The following is a 15,561-nucleotide window of genomic DNA, read 5'->3' as shown; positions in this document are numbered from 1 at the left end:
ATTCGAGTTAAAATTTTTGAGTTCGAGTTATGCAATGATACCATATTTTACTTGGAGTTTCTGAAATCGGGTTCGAGTTTGCTATCCAGTTCATAGCATAAATAAGAGAAGTTATTATTAATGACTCATTATTCTTTTGGCCCCCTACATAATAACATAATATAACACATAATAATATATAACTGACAGTTATAACTACGCAGTCGAAGGATCACGAACTATTTATTAGTTTCTTAAATAAAAATAACGTTTATAACATATAAATATCCTGTGATCCTTGGCCTGTGCAGTTATAAACTTGTAAGACTATCGCGGGCCCCTAAAACTAGTTATTACTTGTAATATTGTTATAATTTGTAGGCTATGGTGCCATTCCTATCCCTTGTTATGAACAATACATAAAAAATAATTGTAAATTTCGTGCCATCAGTATCCTATATTTTGAATAGTTATTTATAAATTAGTATCGCAGTAATAATTATATATTCCTCGATATCGAAAATAAATAGCTAGATACTTGATTACTCAAGACTGAAATATATATTTCGAATTCAAGCTATGTCGAGTTTTTCAAAAGATATATTGAACGAGTTTTATATTTACAAAAAAATAAAAATGGAATGATTAATATGAGTACGGATATCTTGCAGGTTAACAGCATATGCTTGTTTTTAAATGTATATCCAAGAGGATTTCGACAATTTTCCCATCCCTAGTATTAATAATAAATAGGTATCAAGTACTGATATAATTGATGTACTGATATCCTAAATTGAATTATAATTAATGGATACGCCATTTTGGAGGCTCAGAGTTAATATTACTGCATAAAATGAGCAAATTACCAATCAATATTGATTAAACTCCATAAAATAGCTTTAAGAATAAAAAGACTTAATACCTGCGTTGTACACTACTTAATACCTATGATGAGGACTTATATTTGAATATAATCAAAGTAATATGTTCTAAAAATGGCCAGATTTGTACTTTTTTAATCGATTAGAGAAGAGAAAAGTGGGATAATTATTAGAAAAATATATATGTTTCTCTCATGCTAATAAATAGTTAATTTTTTTCTGTAATATAGAAATAACGATGTAATAACATATTTTGAATACATTTTAGGCTAGAGATATATAATATGATTGGGGAATAGAGGGATAGATTTTTGATGGACAGTAAGTTTTAAGTCCTTTAATTTATGATCACAATTTGACATCTTTTCCTTAATATCAATGAAAAAAGGTTGTTAAGGCCCCAAAATGGAACGTTAAAACGTTTTATTATAAATAATATAGGTTAGCTAGAAGGAGTGCAGATAGCTAGAAGAAGAAAGAGAAAAAAGGAGCGAGTTAGCTAGGTAGTAGCTATTAACTGCAGAACTAGAAATATATTATTATTGTTATAATATGTGAAATGAATGTCAAATGGAGGCTGTTTGTAATAAGAGAAGTTGTTTGTTATGTGTATGTTGGTTGTATAAATAGCTAGAGGAACGTCGTCATCACGCAATAAATTGAGATTTTCTGTGACTGACTGTAAGGAACATAATAATTACTAATTAGTCGAGTGGAGTTCCAAGTTAGATTGACTTCCAGTTCCAATCCCTTTCCCTGTGGATTTTCAACTAAGAGATCAATGAGTTTCGAGGGATTACCCCTTTCCAGTCGGAAAGGGACTACGGTCTTCCAGGATAAAGACGTTGTTCTTATGGATCATCTTCAAGAAGGAGAAGTACTTTGTTGTGGAACTCTATCTGTGAGCTCGTAATCATTTCCATCATTAATATTCCTTATCAGGATTCTTGTACTTGTCTGCCATTTTGGGAGATGCATACACAATGAATCCCCAATTTTCAATCATTTTTAATGAAAATAGTCAACTATTGGCGGTCAAAATGGGACGGATAATTAAAAAGACTTCAACCTTAATGTGTATCAAGAATATATTCTCCCCTCATCTGATATATTACTATATATCAGCCCCTAATAGTAATATTGTACTAAGAGTATACTGTTTCTCACGCAAATTCAAGCCTTGGAGTGGATTCACACAACCTCGAGTTATAAAAATTAACTTCGAAACGCGGTCAAAATGATAAAGTTAATGATTTAAACACTAATTTCCTACTAAAACGGATATTGGGGGTTAAATCATTAAATTTACCACTTTGACCGTGTTTCGAAGTTAACTCATATAACTTGAAGTTGTGTGAATCCATTTCAAGGCTTAGAACGCGTTCAAAATGGTAGATTTAATGATTGAAACATATTTTTATCGTCCCTAATCGATCAACAAAATAATAATTGTACAAATTTAGACATTTAGATTAAATGTCTTATATGCACATTGAATACTACTCTATAACAATGACAAACATTAATATTTGAATATGAATAAAGTAATATGTACGGAAAATCCCTATTAATTGATTTTATATGGATTTTCAATCAATATTACTTTGATTATAGTACTCCATTCTCAGTGGGTATCATTGACATCAAGTAGTATTTAGTCAAAGTTTTAAGTACTTTTTTATTCATAAAGCCATTTGATGAAGTTGATGTGTATATTTTAGTAGTACAAATATCAACGTTGGTCCCTAAAATACCATCTTCTTCAAAAATGAAGTCAATATAAATGCTCTTTATTCAATTATTACTAACGAATTCCTTTTTCTCTTCTTGTTCTTTAGATTAAACTTGTGGATGTGGTTCGAAGATGTCGCGGAGCTGTCATAATTTGGAAACGAAGTCCTGATCCTGAGACCAGAGTTCTTGTGGAACCCTCTCTCGGTTCTTCCCTTCCAAAAGAATGGGCAGTTATTCCGCCCCCTAGAGATTTAGAAGTGGAAGTGGCAGAGTTAAAAAGCTATAGAATCGAGCCCCTAGAGAAGGAGCGTCTTGTATTTATTCAAGAAGACGGAACAAACCACAAGCCTCTTATTTTCTTAAAAGATTCATCCCTCCAAGATTTTATTTTTGCACTTAAAGAGTAAGGAAAAACAATGAAAACACATTAATTAATTTTCAAATGCTCAAAAGATTCAATTAAATACTTAATATTTTTCTCTATAGATATGTTTCCATCCGTCAATCAAAATATGATGAAAATCTTTACATATTAACGGATCCATCCGTTCGTGCTTTAGATGAATCTCTTACAAGGCTCAACCTTCTTGATAACGACACAGCCAAACCCGTATGGAACTTCCTGAATGAAATCAAAATGGACACTTATGCAACCACCATCTCAGCTTTTAGTAAAATTGATGGTCTTTTGTTTCGGTGAGTGGATTGATCCTGCTTGGAACTGGAATAATTTAATTATTGAGTATCTTCTTTTAGGACATCAAATGAGAGTGAAATTAGACCTGAAGCAGAAATGGCCGAAATTATTCAAAGAACTTTGAATACATCCAACTTTGAGGTGACGGATGAAGTAGATGCAGGCTTTGAGGTCATCACTTCCAGACCAAAATTGATGGTAAATTTGCCAGAAGTTTCCCGTTCTGACCCTCTTTGTCAGTTGGATTGGGAGTTGCATTTCAATGATGATGGATCTGTTATGGATATTGACCAACTAAGAGTTAAAATTTTTAAAGGGGGTATAGAGCACTCTATTCGATCGGATGTTTGGAAATTTTTATTGAAATATTATGACTTTAATTCAACTTATAAGGAAAGAGAAGTCTTGAGAAAGGACAAGGTGAGATGGATGTTTGAATCCTCACTGATGATGTTCACTAAAGTAGGAGTTCTCTTTTCTAGGTCAATGAGTATTTTCAAATGAAAGCCCAGTGGAAGTCAATTACACCAAAGCAAGAATCACATTTTGCCGCATTTAGAGAGAGAAAAGTTCAAATTGAAAAAGACATTTGTCGCACGGATCGAGACCATCATTTCTTCGAAGGAGACAATAATGAAAACGTCAAAATTTTAAATAATGTACTTATGACGTATGTCATGTATAATTTTGACTTGGGATATGTGCAGGGAATGTCAGACCTATTGTCCCCTATTTTGTACGTAATGCAAAATGAGGTTGATGCCTTTTGGTGTTTTGTTGGGTTTATGGACATTGTGAAATCCAATTTTGATTTTGATCAAAAGGGTATGAAAGCCCAACTTGCTCAACTTGTGAAGCTTCAAAAACTGATTAACCCAGAACTCTACTCTTATTTGGAACATAAAGAATCTGGGAACATGTACTTTTACTTTAGGTGGCTACTCATTTGGTTTAAAAGGGAGTTTAAGTATAAGGATGTAATGAAGCTCTGGGAAGTGCTTTGGACAGGGCTTCCAGGGAAAAATTTTCACTTGATTTTGTGTCTTGCCATTTTAGATGGTGAGATGTGCACTATCCTAGAAAACAATTTTGGGTTTACGGAAATCCTCAAGCATATTAACGACATGGCGCATAATATAAATTTGGACTTTGTGTTAAAAAAGGCAGAGGCTCTTCACATCAAAATAAAGGGCTCACCTCCTGAATATGGAGTAAGCAACGAAGTACGTGAAATCCTAGGACTTCCTCCCATTACTCCTCTTGCAGAAGCAAAAACAAATGGGAAAAAATCCTCTTCTTCTTCAAAGCCTATTCCTATACATGAAAACAATAGTAGCTCCATTAACAAATTGGAGCTTCTTTCTCAATCAAGGAGTAATCCTCATGAAGATCATCAACACCAAACATTGAGTAACGGCAACAGCAGTACCAACAACAATAATAATATTAATCTCATTCAAGATAAGAGAAGACACCGTAGTTCTGACGGAACAAATTCCTTAGATAACTCGAGCTCTGTAGAAGTATTGTCAGAATCATACGAAAATGATTTAGTCTTTGGAAGTTCGTTTGAATGACTAAGAGACCTCGGATATGAAGTAATTGAATGATCGCCGTAGTTTAGTCATTAAGATGTATCTATATTTTTTCTCGGGGTGATGTTTAACTCGAAAATCCAAACCTACTACAATAGAGAATATTATGCTGAATGAATCCATGTAATCCTGTATCTAAATCAATTGCAAATTCAATCCAAATAGGGAAATATGACAACTACCAAAGGAGAGAGTGCGGATAAGGAAGTAGAACTTATCTAAATTTCATATGCCCATTTTTTTCATAGATTTAAAAGTTGTATTATATTGTTCTATAATACATTTGTTGCACATATACCATATGTAATTTGACTCATGGAACACATTTAAAGATGTATTATGAATGCTTGTTTGAGCAACAACTCCTTTGTTACTTTCCCTCAAGTTGATGGAGTAAAAAGATTATTATTGTTTATTGCTATTATTATATAAATTGCTAAAATAACTTATATTCATTCTGTACGTTGCAATCATTATCAATTAATGCAGGGAAATTGTGATAAGTACAGTATTTTATACACTTTAATATGTGATTTATAATTGTGAAAATATTTTTTTAAGGAATGAAAAAGTGAGAAACCTTTTTAACTTTCTTGGATTTTGGCAGCCCTGGAATTTTTATCAATTATTTATTTGTTCCTTCGTTACTGATTTTTAAAATTAAATATTAATATAAAGTAATTTTCTATTATTATTATTATTATTATATTACTACTACTACTAAATTCCAAAAGACATTAATGATCTGCAATGAAAAAAAAAAAACCTTGGCCTTTTTGTTTTGAAGAAATATATATATTTTATTCCCAATATGTTATTATGATTCATGGAGTTATAATTATTTATTAGTATATAACATACGTATAGATATATAATATAATTAAGCGAACATTTGTTTATCATATAAAGAAATAATTAATTAATAAATAAAGAAGAAGAATTTGTAAGTGTCCCCGGTGTCGTAATTACTCTCTTCATCTTGATCATGTCATATCATAAATGGCTGTATTTTAGTATTCGATTAATACCAGTTTCCCAGTGTCATGATTTTGTTTTTTTTCATACTTAAATCATACCAATACTATGAAAACATTCATACTCATGGGTGTCTGCAGGGGGTGAGCTGGAGGGGTTGTAGTCCCTCACCACGCCAAATTAAGGAAACTGCTTTCTACCAGAAGTTTTTTTTGGCCATGTGGGCGAGCTATGCTGTAGAGTAAAAAATTTTAATATGTGATTTTTTTTCCAAAAAAAATAATTTTCTGTAAATAAATATCGAAAAAAATTTAATTTCTTGTGAATAGTTATGAATTTTTGAAATTTTTTTCAAAAATTCACCCCCCCCCTCCAAAAAATAAATATATAATCCTACAGACGCCCTTGAAACTGCATAAGTTTCTTAAATTGATAAAATTCACTTGGTTTTCCCACATCCTTCGACCAAAACCACGGGAAAAGAAACACTCCGGCAGTCAGCCAATTGTTATAGATGGATTTGAAGAGATGAGTTGGGTCAAAAATTCTGAAAATTCCCGTTCTGCACTGATAGAATAGGAGAAAACTCCCTTAGAAGAATACTCTTTTTTGACATATCTGCGATTTTGTAGCATGATGATCCATTCCAGACACCACGATATGAAATCCATCAAGTTTCAAGTTCACAGGTCAGTGTATCAACTGTTCCTTTGATTTTTTTTCTCTTTTCAAAGTGGGACTCTCTTGAATATTACAAATATCATTAAAGGAACCACCAAGAGAACTTATCATACCACAGAACACTTTCATTGTCACTTTATTTTCCCTCAAACCGGTAAGTTTTCGTCCAGAAAACTCTACTCTTTGAGCACAATAAACTTCATCGAGGAGGATCACTACACGCTCTCGACGATTAAGGTAATGCACTCTACGCTTCAAGTAAGCCTTCGTATGTGGATGAAATCCAGTTCCAACTTTTAAAGGCTGCATCCATCGTTCAAGTGTTCTGGGAGATGGGAAACTCAAAAATAGTTTTTCTGAGAACTACCATTAAACTTAATAAACCTGGCGAACGTTTTCTTGCTCCGAAAGCCAAATTGCATTGTTCTCTCGCTAATTCCAATTTCTCATCAGAAGGGACGGCCACTGTGACTTTTTTCAAAGTTATTCAATGCATCTTTCAATAAGGAGCTGACAGATAACTGGGTAAGTTGGGCTAAATGCAAGGAACAGCACCTTCTTTTAACCGAGGCTTCGACACTTTCACACCTGGGATTTTCTTTGTCTTTCCACTCAAATTCCTATCCTTTGACTTGTAAGTGGAATCATCGGGCCAAAAATGAAGCAAGCATACAACTATAACTTTTTTTTAATCTTCTTGATAATCTAAATTTTTCCGAACTTTTTTGATGGCATGAATCCACTTTTTTCTTCGAATGGGATTGGCCGGGAGCAGGTGAGTTGAAACGTGAGGCGGGATTTTCTTCCTCGGTTAACCCACAACACAGGCTTTTGGGATTGTTAATAAAAAACCTTGATAATAAGAAGGGATATTTCAAGTATCATATCCCAATGAGATATTTCTTTTACTTGATCCTACTACACAGGAAGGGTAGAGGAAAAAAAGATGAATAGTAACCCTTCTAGTTATATTGCCTTCCTTGTATATAATCGTGTACGTTCCAGGAGTTGTAAGGATTATTTTCCTATATAAAATACATTTACCAGAAAAAATATCCGATTTTCTAACGTGGTGTCGAACAGGCCTAATTAATATAAGTAAAATAAAATTAATATATTGTGTATATAACTACAAGTCAAGCACCTAGAATAAGTTTAAATTCCTTTTTCTTAAAAGGGATTATTTAACTACATCATCAGAATTAATTGATATTTTCATATCATTTTGATCTATTTAAATTACATGATTATTATGTATTTATGAGTAATATAACTGTGGCCATTTGAACTTCATAGTCCCACAGAATACACATATTTCATTAATTTGTATTAAAATAGTCGAAAGTTACATCATTAATATATCGATCATCCATAGAATATTCAATTATTGCATCAACCTCGTCCCAAGTACTCTAGATTATTCATCTCATTTTCTGGTTGCAACTTGTACAATTTGCTTATACAAGTTGCATATTGTAGATTATGGATCCAGGTCCGCTATAATATAATAATAATAATATTTCTTAAGCAAGGGTTTCCCAAACTTCACTATGCCCCGCCCCCCTTACGCTTATACATTTTAAACTGAGGCCCCCTTTATACCTGTTTTTGGGCCCCCTGCTGGAACTTGGGGCAGTGTGCACTCTGTGTATAAGGTAGCTACGGCCCTGTTTGTATCTAATATAATTCTCTGGGTCCAAAATTTCTATCGACGCCCCTTGTTTTAAGTACCTGTTACCAAACTGAGCCTATATAAAAAAGAACCGAGACTGATAAGAACCACTGAACCGGGCACAACCTTGCATATTATTTATATGCATACACTGATTTCTTGTAAGCCTCCAATGAAATGTACACCTGATTAACATAACGTTTTCTACACAACTTGCATACACGTTCAACTTCTTGAAACCTAATACTAATATCCAAGGGTTAGGTTCAATACTGTGGCATTGACTCTCAAAAAAGAAAACGTACAGTTGTGATATTATGTTTGCCTTGACAAGGGAAACATAACTAGAGAGAGGATTAAACAATATAACTAATATAATCCGACTTAGTTTAGGGACGACTAAGGATAAGGTAAGACATAATATACTACAATGGTGACAGGAAAAAATGGCAAGATTCTTTTAAACTGATAAGTGATATAATACCTATAAGTTATAACCTATATATCAAGGTTAATAGAAATTTAACCTTGCTAAATATTTAGATAAAAGAAAAATAAACAAATACAATAGTAGTTAAAATGGAAGAAGTGCTAATCACTTAATTATCCGTTATCAATTATAATATAATACATGATTTATATTAGACAAGACTGATGGAGTCAATTGATAACAGAGAATTAAGTGATTAGCACTTCTTCCATTCAAACCACTGTCGTGTTTGTTTATTTTTTTTATCCTAATATATATTAATTTGCCATTGGTCATAACTCATAGGCTATGAGTCATAGCCAAAGTTGATAATTCTGTAGAGAAAAACGCGTGCAAGGAGAAGGGGGGTGGAGAAAGACTTATGGTATCATTGTTTAAAATACTGATGTGATTATCATATGCCTGCTTTATTATGATTTTTGAGGATATAACGAAAGTATTTATTACCAAAATGTTTAATGAAGATATACTACGTATAATTGACTTAGTCGTTTTTTATCCATAACAGTAGATTTGAAAACGTCACACTCCATGAAATTGTAATTAATTATGAACCATATTCTCAGAATAATAACTAATGAAACGACAAAGTAGAAGTATATAAGAAATATATTTGAAGTTCTAAGTTTAAAAAGAAGGCTTTAATTAAATATAATCTACATACTAAAAAATAAACCATCATACATTTATGTTAAATATACAAAATTAAATTACTCATAGCCAATAGGTTTAAAAGAATCTTGTCATTTTTTCCTAAAATCACGACAATAGATAGATACGGCTTAAAGCTAAGTTTATGAAGTACTAACTTACTAAATATAAAAAGATTACATGTGAGTAGTGTTGGATCGGTCCAAGGACTGATTGCCTAATCACTAATTAGTCTCCCCCTCCCATTCTTTTTTTTATCGGTACGATTATTTTTACCGGTCCTAAGGTCCAATACGTCGTTCTCTTAAACCTACGATCCTAGCTATCTTTATAGCTATTATTCACTCATAGCTAAGATTTAATAATATATATATAAAAACGAAGAAAATGATCAATGTTACCTAATGAATTGATGGAACGTGTAAGTTCTAGCCACACAGCTCCTACTTTTAACTTCAGCTATCCAATCTTTAAAGAGGTTATGTGGAATTGTCAAATTTCGACATAGTAAATACATCATTTCAGCTATTATAGTTACAATAAAAGACCGATCAGGACCGGTCCTAGGACTGATACATTTGATTAGGACCGGACTGATAGGACTGCAGTCTCTTTAGACCGATCCAACCCTACTTGTGAGAAAAATCCAGGAAATTGAGGGAATAAATATAGTCTCATAGACAGTACAACTTAATGTAATTTGAGCCAATGGTCTGAGATATTGGCCTCAATGCTATGTGTATATTTTAAAGAATATTATGTCATCATAAAATTTATTTCTAAACTGACTTCTGCTCCAAATTGTTACTAACGTATGTATTATGTACATAAAATATTATCAGAATGAATAAAAATGTCCACCCTGTTAGAGAGGAAACTCGTATTTGAATGAATCATTTGAAAAAGTATCTAATACTGAAAAACATATAAGTTATTTTAATATTGTTTATAAATTTGATCACTTTATAAGCTCGATATGACTTTGTACGAACACTATGGAATACGTGGAACGATAATTGATGTCTCTGATGATAGGAAATTGAGAATTAGAGAGAATTACTTACTTGTTATTGAGTCGAGATCTGGATCCATCGTTGAGTGCCAAAGAGCCACTTCAGATGCTATAAAAAGTGCAAAGGAAAAGTACAGTATTGAAAAAGTGATTGAATTAGACTCCAGGAATGAATTCCTTCTACCGGGATTTATTGACACGCATATTCATGCATCACAGTTCCCAAATAATGGTTTAATCATTGAACCATTATGGTCTAAAAGTCGAGTGTTCATTTTTCTTTATCATTAGGTCTGGGTATGGATCTTCCACTAATTCAATGGCTTAATAAATATACATTTCCCGTGGAGGCAAGATTCTCTGACGTGGATTTTGCAAAAAGAACTTACAACGATGTCGTTGATACTACTTTGAGCTATGGAACGACTACTGCAGTCTACTTCGCTACAATACATCGAGAAGCTTCAGAAATACTCTGTGATGTGGCAGAAAGAATGGGTCAAAGAGCCTTTGTCGGGAAAGTAAGTAGGGTAATTTCAAATCCTAACTCATTATGACCAAATTACCTTTTTTTAAAGGTAAACATGAATCGAAATTGTCCGGAGAATTACCAAGAAACTACTCAAGACTCTCTCAATGAAACAAATCTCTTTGTTCATGAGATTTTGAATCGTAAATCCGAGCTGGTAGAGCCGGTTGTAACACCTCGATTTGTTCCAACCTGTGATAAAGAGCTCTTGATTGGATTAGGGGACATAGTTTCAAAAACAGGTGTTCGAGTACAATCTCATATCTCTGAATGCAAGCAGGAAATTCAATGGGTTGCCGAGTTAGAAAAGTCCTCTAAACACTATGCAGATGCGTATGATTGTCATGGACTTTTAACAGAAAGGACCATAATGGCACATGGTACATATTTGACGGATACGGAGATTGCTTTGTTTAAAGAAAGGAATGCTGGAATTGTACACTGTCCAAATTCTAATAATTCAATAATGAGTGGATGCATGGACGTGAAAAAATTTATATCTAAAGGCATTGATAAAATTGGACTTGGAACAGACTGCAGCGGAGGATATTCTCCATCATTAATCAATGCCATGAGGTATTAAATATCCAAACTAATGTGAAATATGTATTATCCCCTATATGATAAACATATCCCAATAGGTTCGCAATGATAACCAATAAAAATCTTATGCTTACGGAATATTCAAACGAATATTTGACTTTTGAAGATGCACTTTACTTCGCCACAAGGGGATCTGCCAAAGTAGCTTGTATCGCAGACAAAGTTGGAGTAATTGATCTGGGCTATAAATTTGACGCTCTCATTATTGAAATGAGTTCAAAAGTGAATAAAGCTACCAAATTATTCGGTCATGAGTCCATAAAGGAGATAGTACATAAATTTATATATCTCGGGGATGACAGAAATATAAAACAAGTTTTTGTAAATGGAAAATGCGTAAAATCTACAACAGATGGCGATGTAATCTGAAATGAAATAAAAAAAGTACATATTATTATAATGAACAAAATGTAAAATGTATTCTGATTATTCAACTTTTTGAAATGTCTCGCAAATATAAACATAAAAAATAAGTTTAAAAGGATTTAAAGTTATATTATGTTTTTAGGGAAAAACCAGACACTATCAATTGAAACATTCAAAGTAACTTTTTTTGTATTAATGTTCTATATATACTTAAAATTTATTACCACTGAATGCCTGGATGATCTTCGGTGGTCCGGTGTGCAGGCTTCAAACCTGTAGCTGCTTAACGGCAGAGTGGTTCGATTCCACCCTCTAGGCGTAATATTTATCGATGATATGAAAGTTTTGATATGGTACCTTTTGTACGAAGATTTCTTGTAATGATGTTGCCTTAAACAACACTCGTCAATTAGTAGTTGGCACCCAAGTTTTATCAAGTAAACTTAAAATCGTCTCATTTATTTTGTTAAAGCGAAAATTAACTCTGAACTTGTCAATTTTTTTCTTTTTCGAGCATATTATATGAAAATAATATCTTTTTTTGTAATGAAAAAACTATGTGTAGAAATTTAAAATAAAACGTCATTCTTTTTTACCTCCGCCAAATAAGTTGAATATTTGTACAGGGGCGTCCGCATGGGGTGGGGCTTTACCCCTTCCCCCAATCTAGTAATTTTTTCCTTTTACTAAAATTTTACGCCTAATTAGGGGAACAGAAATATATTTAGAGGATTTATTTTCTGAAAAAACATCATTTTATCAAATTATGCGGTAGTGAAAATTTTTGAATTTTTGTAATTTAAAAAAAAAATTCTAGTACCAAAAAAAAAAAATTTATTTAAAAATACGTCAGCATTTTTGGTATTGATCATTTAGGGAGAGGCTTACACAAACAAATTTTATTACAATTAAATCTTTTTTTTTATTCATATTAAGGAAAATAGTGAATTATTGGCTTTCAAAATGAGACCAACAAATTAAAGGGACTAAGCCATGGGTTCTCAGCAGTTTTTGGCTGTTAGCCAAAATGAGATGAAAATATCATCTAGCGGGCCAGACTAATAAAATATTGCCTTTAATTTTAATTGGACCGTAAATAGTATAAGGATGACCAAAATCTGTGACGTTTGATAATTTTTATTTGTAGATATTATTCTAATGACTAATTTACTCGTGAGTTACGAGCTATCTTTTTAAAGTTTGCACGGTTACAGCAATCAGCATTATATGATTTAAGTGCTAATGAGTGATTTTAGTACAATTTTTCGCCACATTAATCTCAGAGAAAACTTTAAAAAATATAAATATAGGATCTAACCAGGAAACACTGAAATCGGTCGCTGGATCAATTTTACTTGTTAATAATTTAGCGTGAATGTCATGTTAGTTGACGTAAAGGTGTTTGATTATGGAGCCACAAAATATAATATTAAAAACCGAGCTCCCCCTTAAAACAATATATATAATTCTGCGGACGCCCCTGTAGTGTATATCAGTCTTGCTATAAAATCCAATTTAGGCTAACTGTACCAACATTAAGTGCATATATTTTAATTTTATCATTATATAATTTTTGCAGGCCGTACAAAATGCACTCGGATTCCAGACTTTGCCCGCTTGTTAAGAATCCCTTACCACCGATCACAATATATGTCTTCATTGCCTAGTTGTGTAAAATATATATAGTGATGGAAATCGTGTGTATTTTGAGTATGTTAAAAAAGAAAGCGAAAATCAACATGGACACCCTGACAATTTGAAGAAAGTCTTGAAGGAGAGCAATTTAGCTGTCATGACGTTTCATGAGATCAGCTACAATCAGCTGTGATGAGAGAGGAGGGGGAGAAGGGAGTGAACAAGAATATTGGGAAGGATGACTCTGACGTCGATCCGCAATTCTACTCTGAGTCCCACAAGGACTGCTTACAACTATCGAACAAACCCTCATTGCTACTTTTGTTATTTTATTAGTCACACGAACTAGTAACTACTTTATACTAGTAGGAAATGAATATAAATACTCAGGAGTTAAATAATAATGGGAACAGCTGAGGAAAAGTAAATTCATTCTTCAGATTAGCCATTCCAAAAAAACGGGCAGCTAAATAGTTCACACGATTTACATCTATATACCTGAATTTGACCCTAAAATGTATTAAATTATGTTATTACATCGTTAATCTCCATATTATAGATAAAAATTAACTATTACAATGGAAATAAGATATTTTTCTCTTATCATCCGACTTTTTTCGCCCCTAATCCATCATAAAATAATAATAATTGTACAAATTTAGATATTTTATAGGGATTTTTAGTACGCATTCCTTCAATTATATTCAAATATGACGGATTATCATTGGCATCAAGTAGTATTCAATGCAATTTTAAGTCTTTTTTTTTTTATATATTCATAAAGCCATTTGATGGAGTTTAATAAAGATTTATTGGAAATTTGTCAATTTAAATTATAATGCAATTTATGACGTCAGTAAAAATGCTCTATATATGTAATTGATTTTATTATGAATTATTATTATTTGCTAGCAAGATACATCATAAAGTGCCTTTATATTTTTTCCCTAAGGCATAAAAAGATACCGAAGAACACATATGGGCCCAATGAACACAGAAGGTATGTCTCGCATTTAAAGGGTTGATAAAGAAACCTGCGTACGTTTTCTTGGAAATATAGTTAATTGCTATCATGTGTTGGAGTTGTGCATTTGCTGTCGTAAAGGAATATCTCCAAAAAAATGTTTGACAGATTATTTTATCAATTTAAACAAAAATCAACTAAGCCTCTGAGTTTTTATTTGTGCGATTTAAGAAAACCCGTTAATTGCTTCAATTTCGTATTTACGAAAAAAAGATTTTTTCAACTCATTTTTACTGTTTGAAATTTGTTAAATTCTTTTGAAGGCAATTTACTTCACAAATAATGGTGATTGAAAGCTCCAAGTAGTGCTGTCAAATCTTGTGTCCTGCAAGAATTTTAAATTGGGGTAGTTTGTTTAAATCGGAGAATTGGAATATGATTTATTTAAGAAAAAAACACAATTTTTAAGATCTTTGGAAAATTATCAATATCTAATTATTTAATTAACTAATCATCCGTAGTGATAAAATAAGATATTGTACAATTAAATAATGTATCTTTTGATATAAAATAACCATTCATTTAAGACCCCTAAATGTAAAGTTATTTAAAGTGAAATATGAAAATGAAAAAAAAAAATCAATTATTAAAATATCAATGTTCCGTTTATGAACAATTTGGGACGTCAGTTATATGATATGACTTTCAAAACTCTGTAAAATAAAACTTTCAATGTGACTCATCATTATGAAACAAAATAAACTTTTCTGATTAATAATACTTGTTTTGTAACCATTTGAAAAAAGGAAGTTATGCTTTACTTGCAATAATATTGCATTCGGTTATCCTTTAAGAACTAAGCAATCTTATTATTTTTAATTAAATTAAAGACTTATTAGTATACATATATGTTTTGAGATGACGTCATTACTAAGCCTATCGATAAAAAATGAAAACTATTTGCATTAGGGATTAGAGTATCCGTTGGAATGTGCTTTTATATATATATATTGATAATACAATTAATAACATGATTTAGTATGTCATATCGTCAACTTGAATAGACTACTTGTGAATTATTGATGAAAATTCATTTT

At 32.0% G+C, this 15,561-nt stretch overlaps 2 protein-coding genes and 1 non-coding gene across 4 annotated transcripts; all 3 read left to right on the top strand.

Moving 5' to 3' along the window:
- Window positions 1-1,401: 1,401 nt before the first annotated feature.
- Window positions 1,402-5,838, top strand: LOC121123750 (TBC1 domain family member 17). The gene is made up of 5 exons (XM_040718881.2): window positions 1,402-1,761; window positions 2,699-2,997; window positions 3,081-3,290; window positions 3,351-3,711; window positions 3,774-5,838. Exons 1-5 carry the CDS (start codon window positions 1,642-1,644, stop codon window positions 4,866-4,868), a joined length of 2,085 nt encoding a protein of 694 aa, XP_040574815.1. The 5' UTR covers window positions 1,402-1,641; the 3' UTR covers window positions 4,869-5,838.
- Window positions 5,839-8,486: 2,648 nt separating this feature from the next.
- On the top strand, window positions 8,487-13,915 carry DhpD (guanine deaminase). 2 transcript variants are annotated; one of them, XM_040718883.2, is made up of 5 exons: window positions 8,487-8,624; window positions 10,326-10,599; window positions 10,659-10,888; window positions 10,946-11,472; window positions 11,538-11,972. In XM_040718883.2, exons 2-5 carry the CDS (start codon window positions 10,332-10,334, stop codon window positions 11,866-11,868), a joined length of 1,356 nt encoding a protein of 451 aa, XP_040574817.1. In that variant the 5' UTR covers window positions 8,487-8,624; window positions 10,326-10,331; the 3' UTR covers window positions 11,869-11,972. The 2 variants fall into 2 exon arrangements, with proteins under 2 accessions (XP_040574817.1, XP_040574816.1); XM_040718882.2 differs by lacking the exon at window positions 8,487-8,624 and adding an exon at window positions 13,445-13,915 and having other exon boundaries at window positions 10,225-10,599; window positions 11,538-11,883.
- Window positions 12,098-12,184, top strand: TRNASTOP-UCA (transfer RNA opal suppressor (anticodon UCA)). The gene has a single exon. It is a non-coding gene; the product is annotated as a tRNA-Sec (tRNA).
- Window positions 13,916-15,561: the final 1,646 nt, after the last annotated feature.

The sequence above is a fragment of the Lepeophtheirus salmonis genome, chromosome 8 (genome assembly GCF_016086655.4).
Source record: "Lepeophtheirus salmonis chromosome 8, UVic_Lsal_1.4, whole genome shotgun sequence".
Lineage (NCBI taxonomy): Eukaryota > Metazoa > Arthropoda > Copepoda > Siphonostomatoida > Caligidae > Lepeophtheirus > Lepeophtheirus salmonis.
Note: the sequence above shows the minus strand (reverse complement) of the source record. Positions and strands in the feature narration are given on the sequence as shown.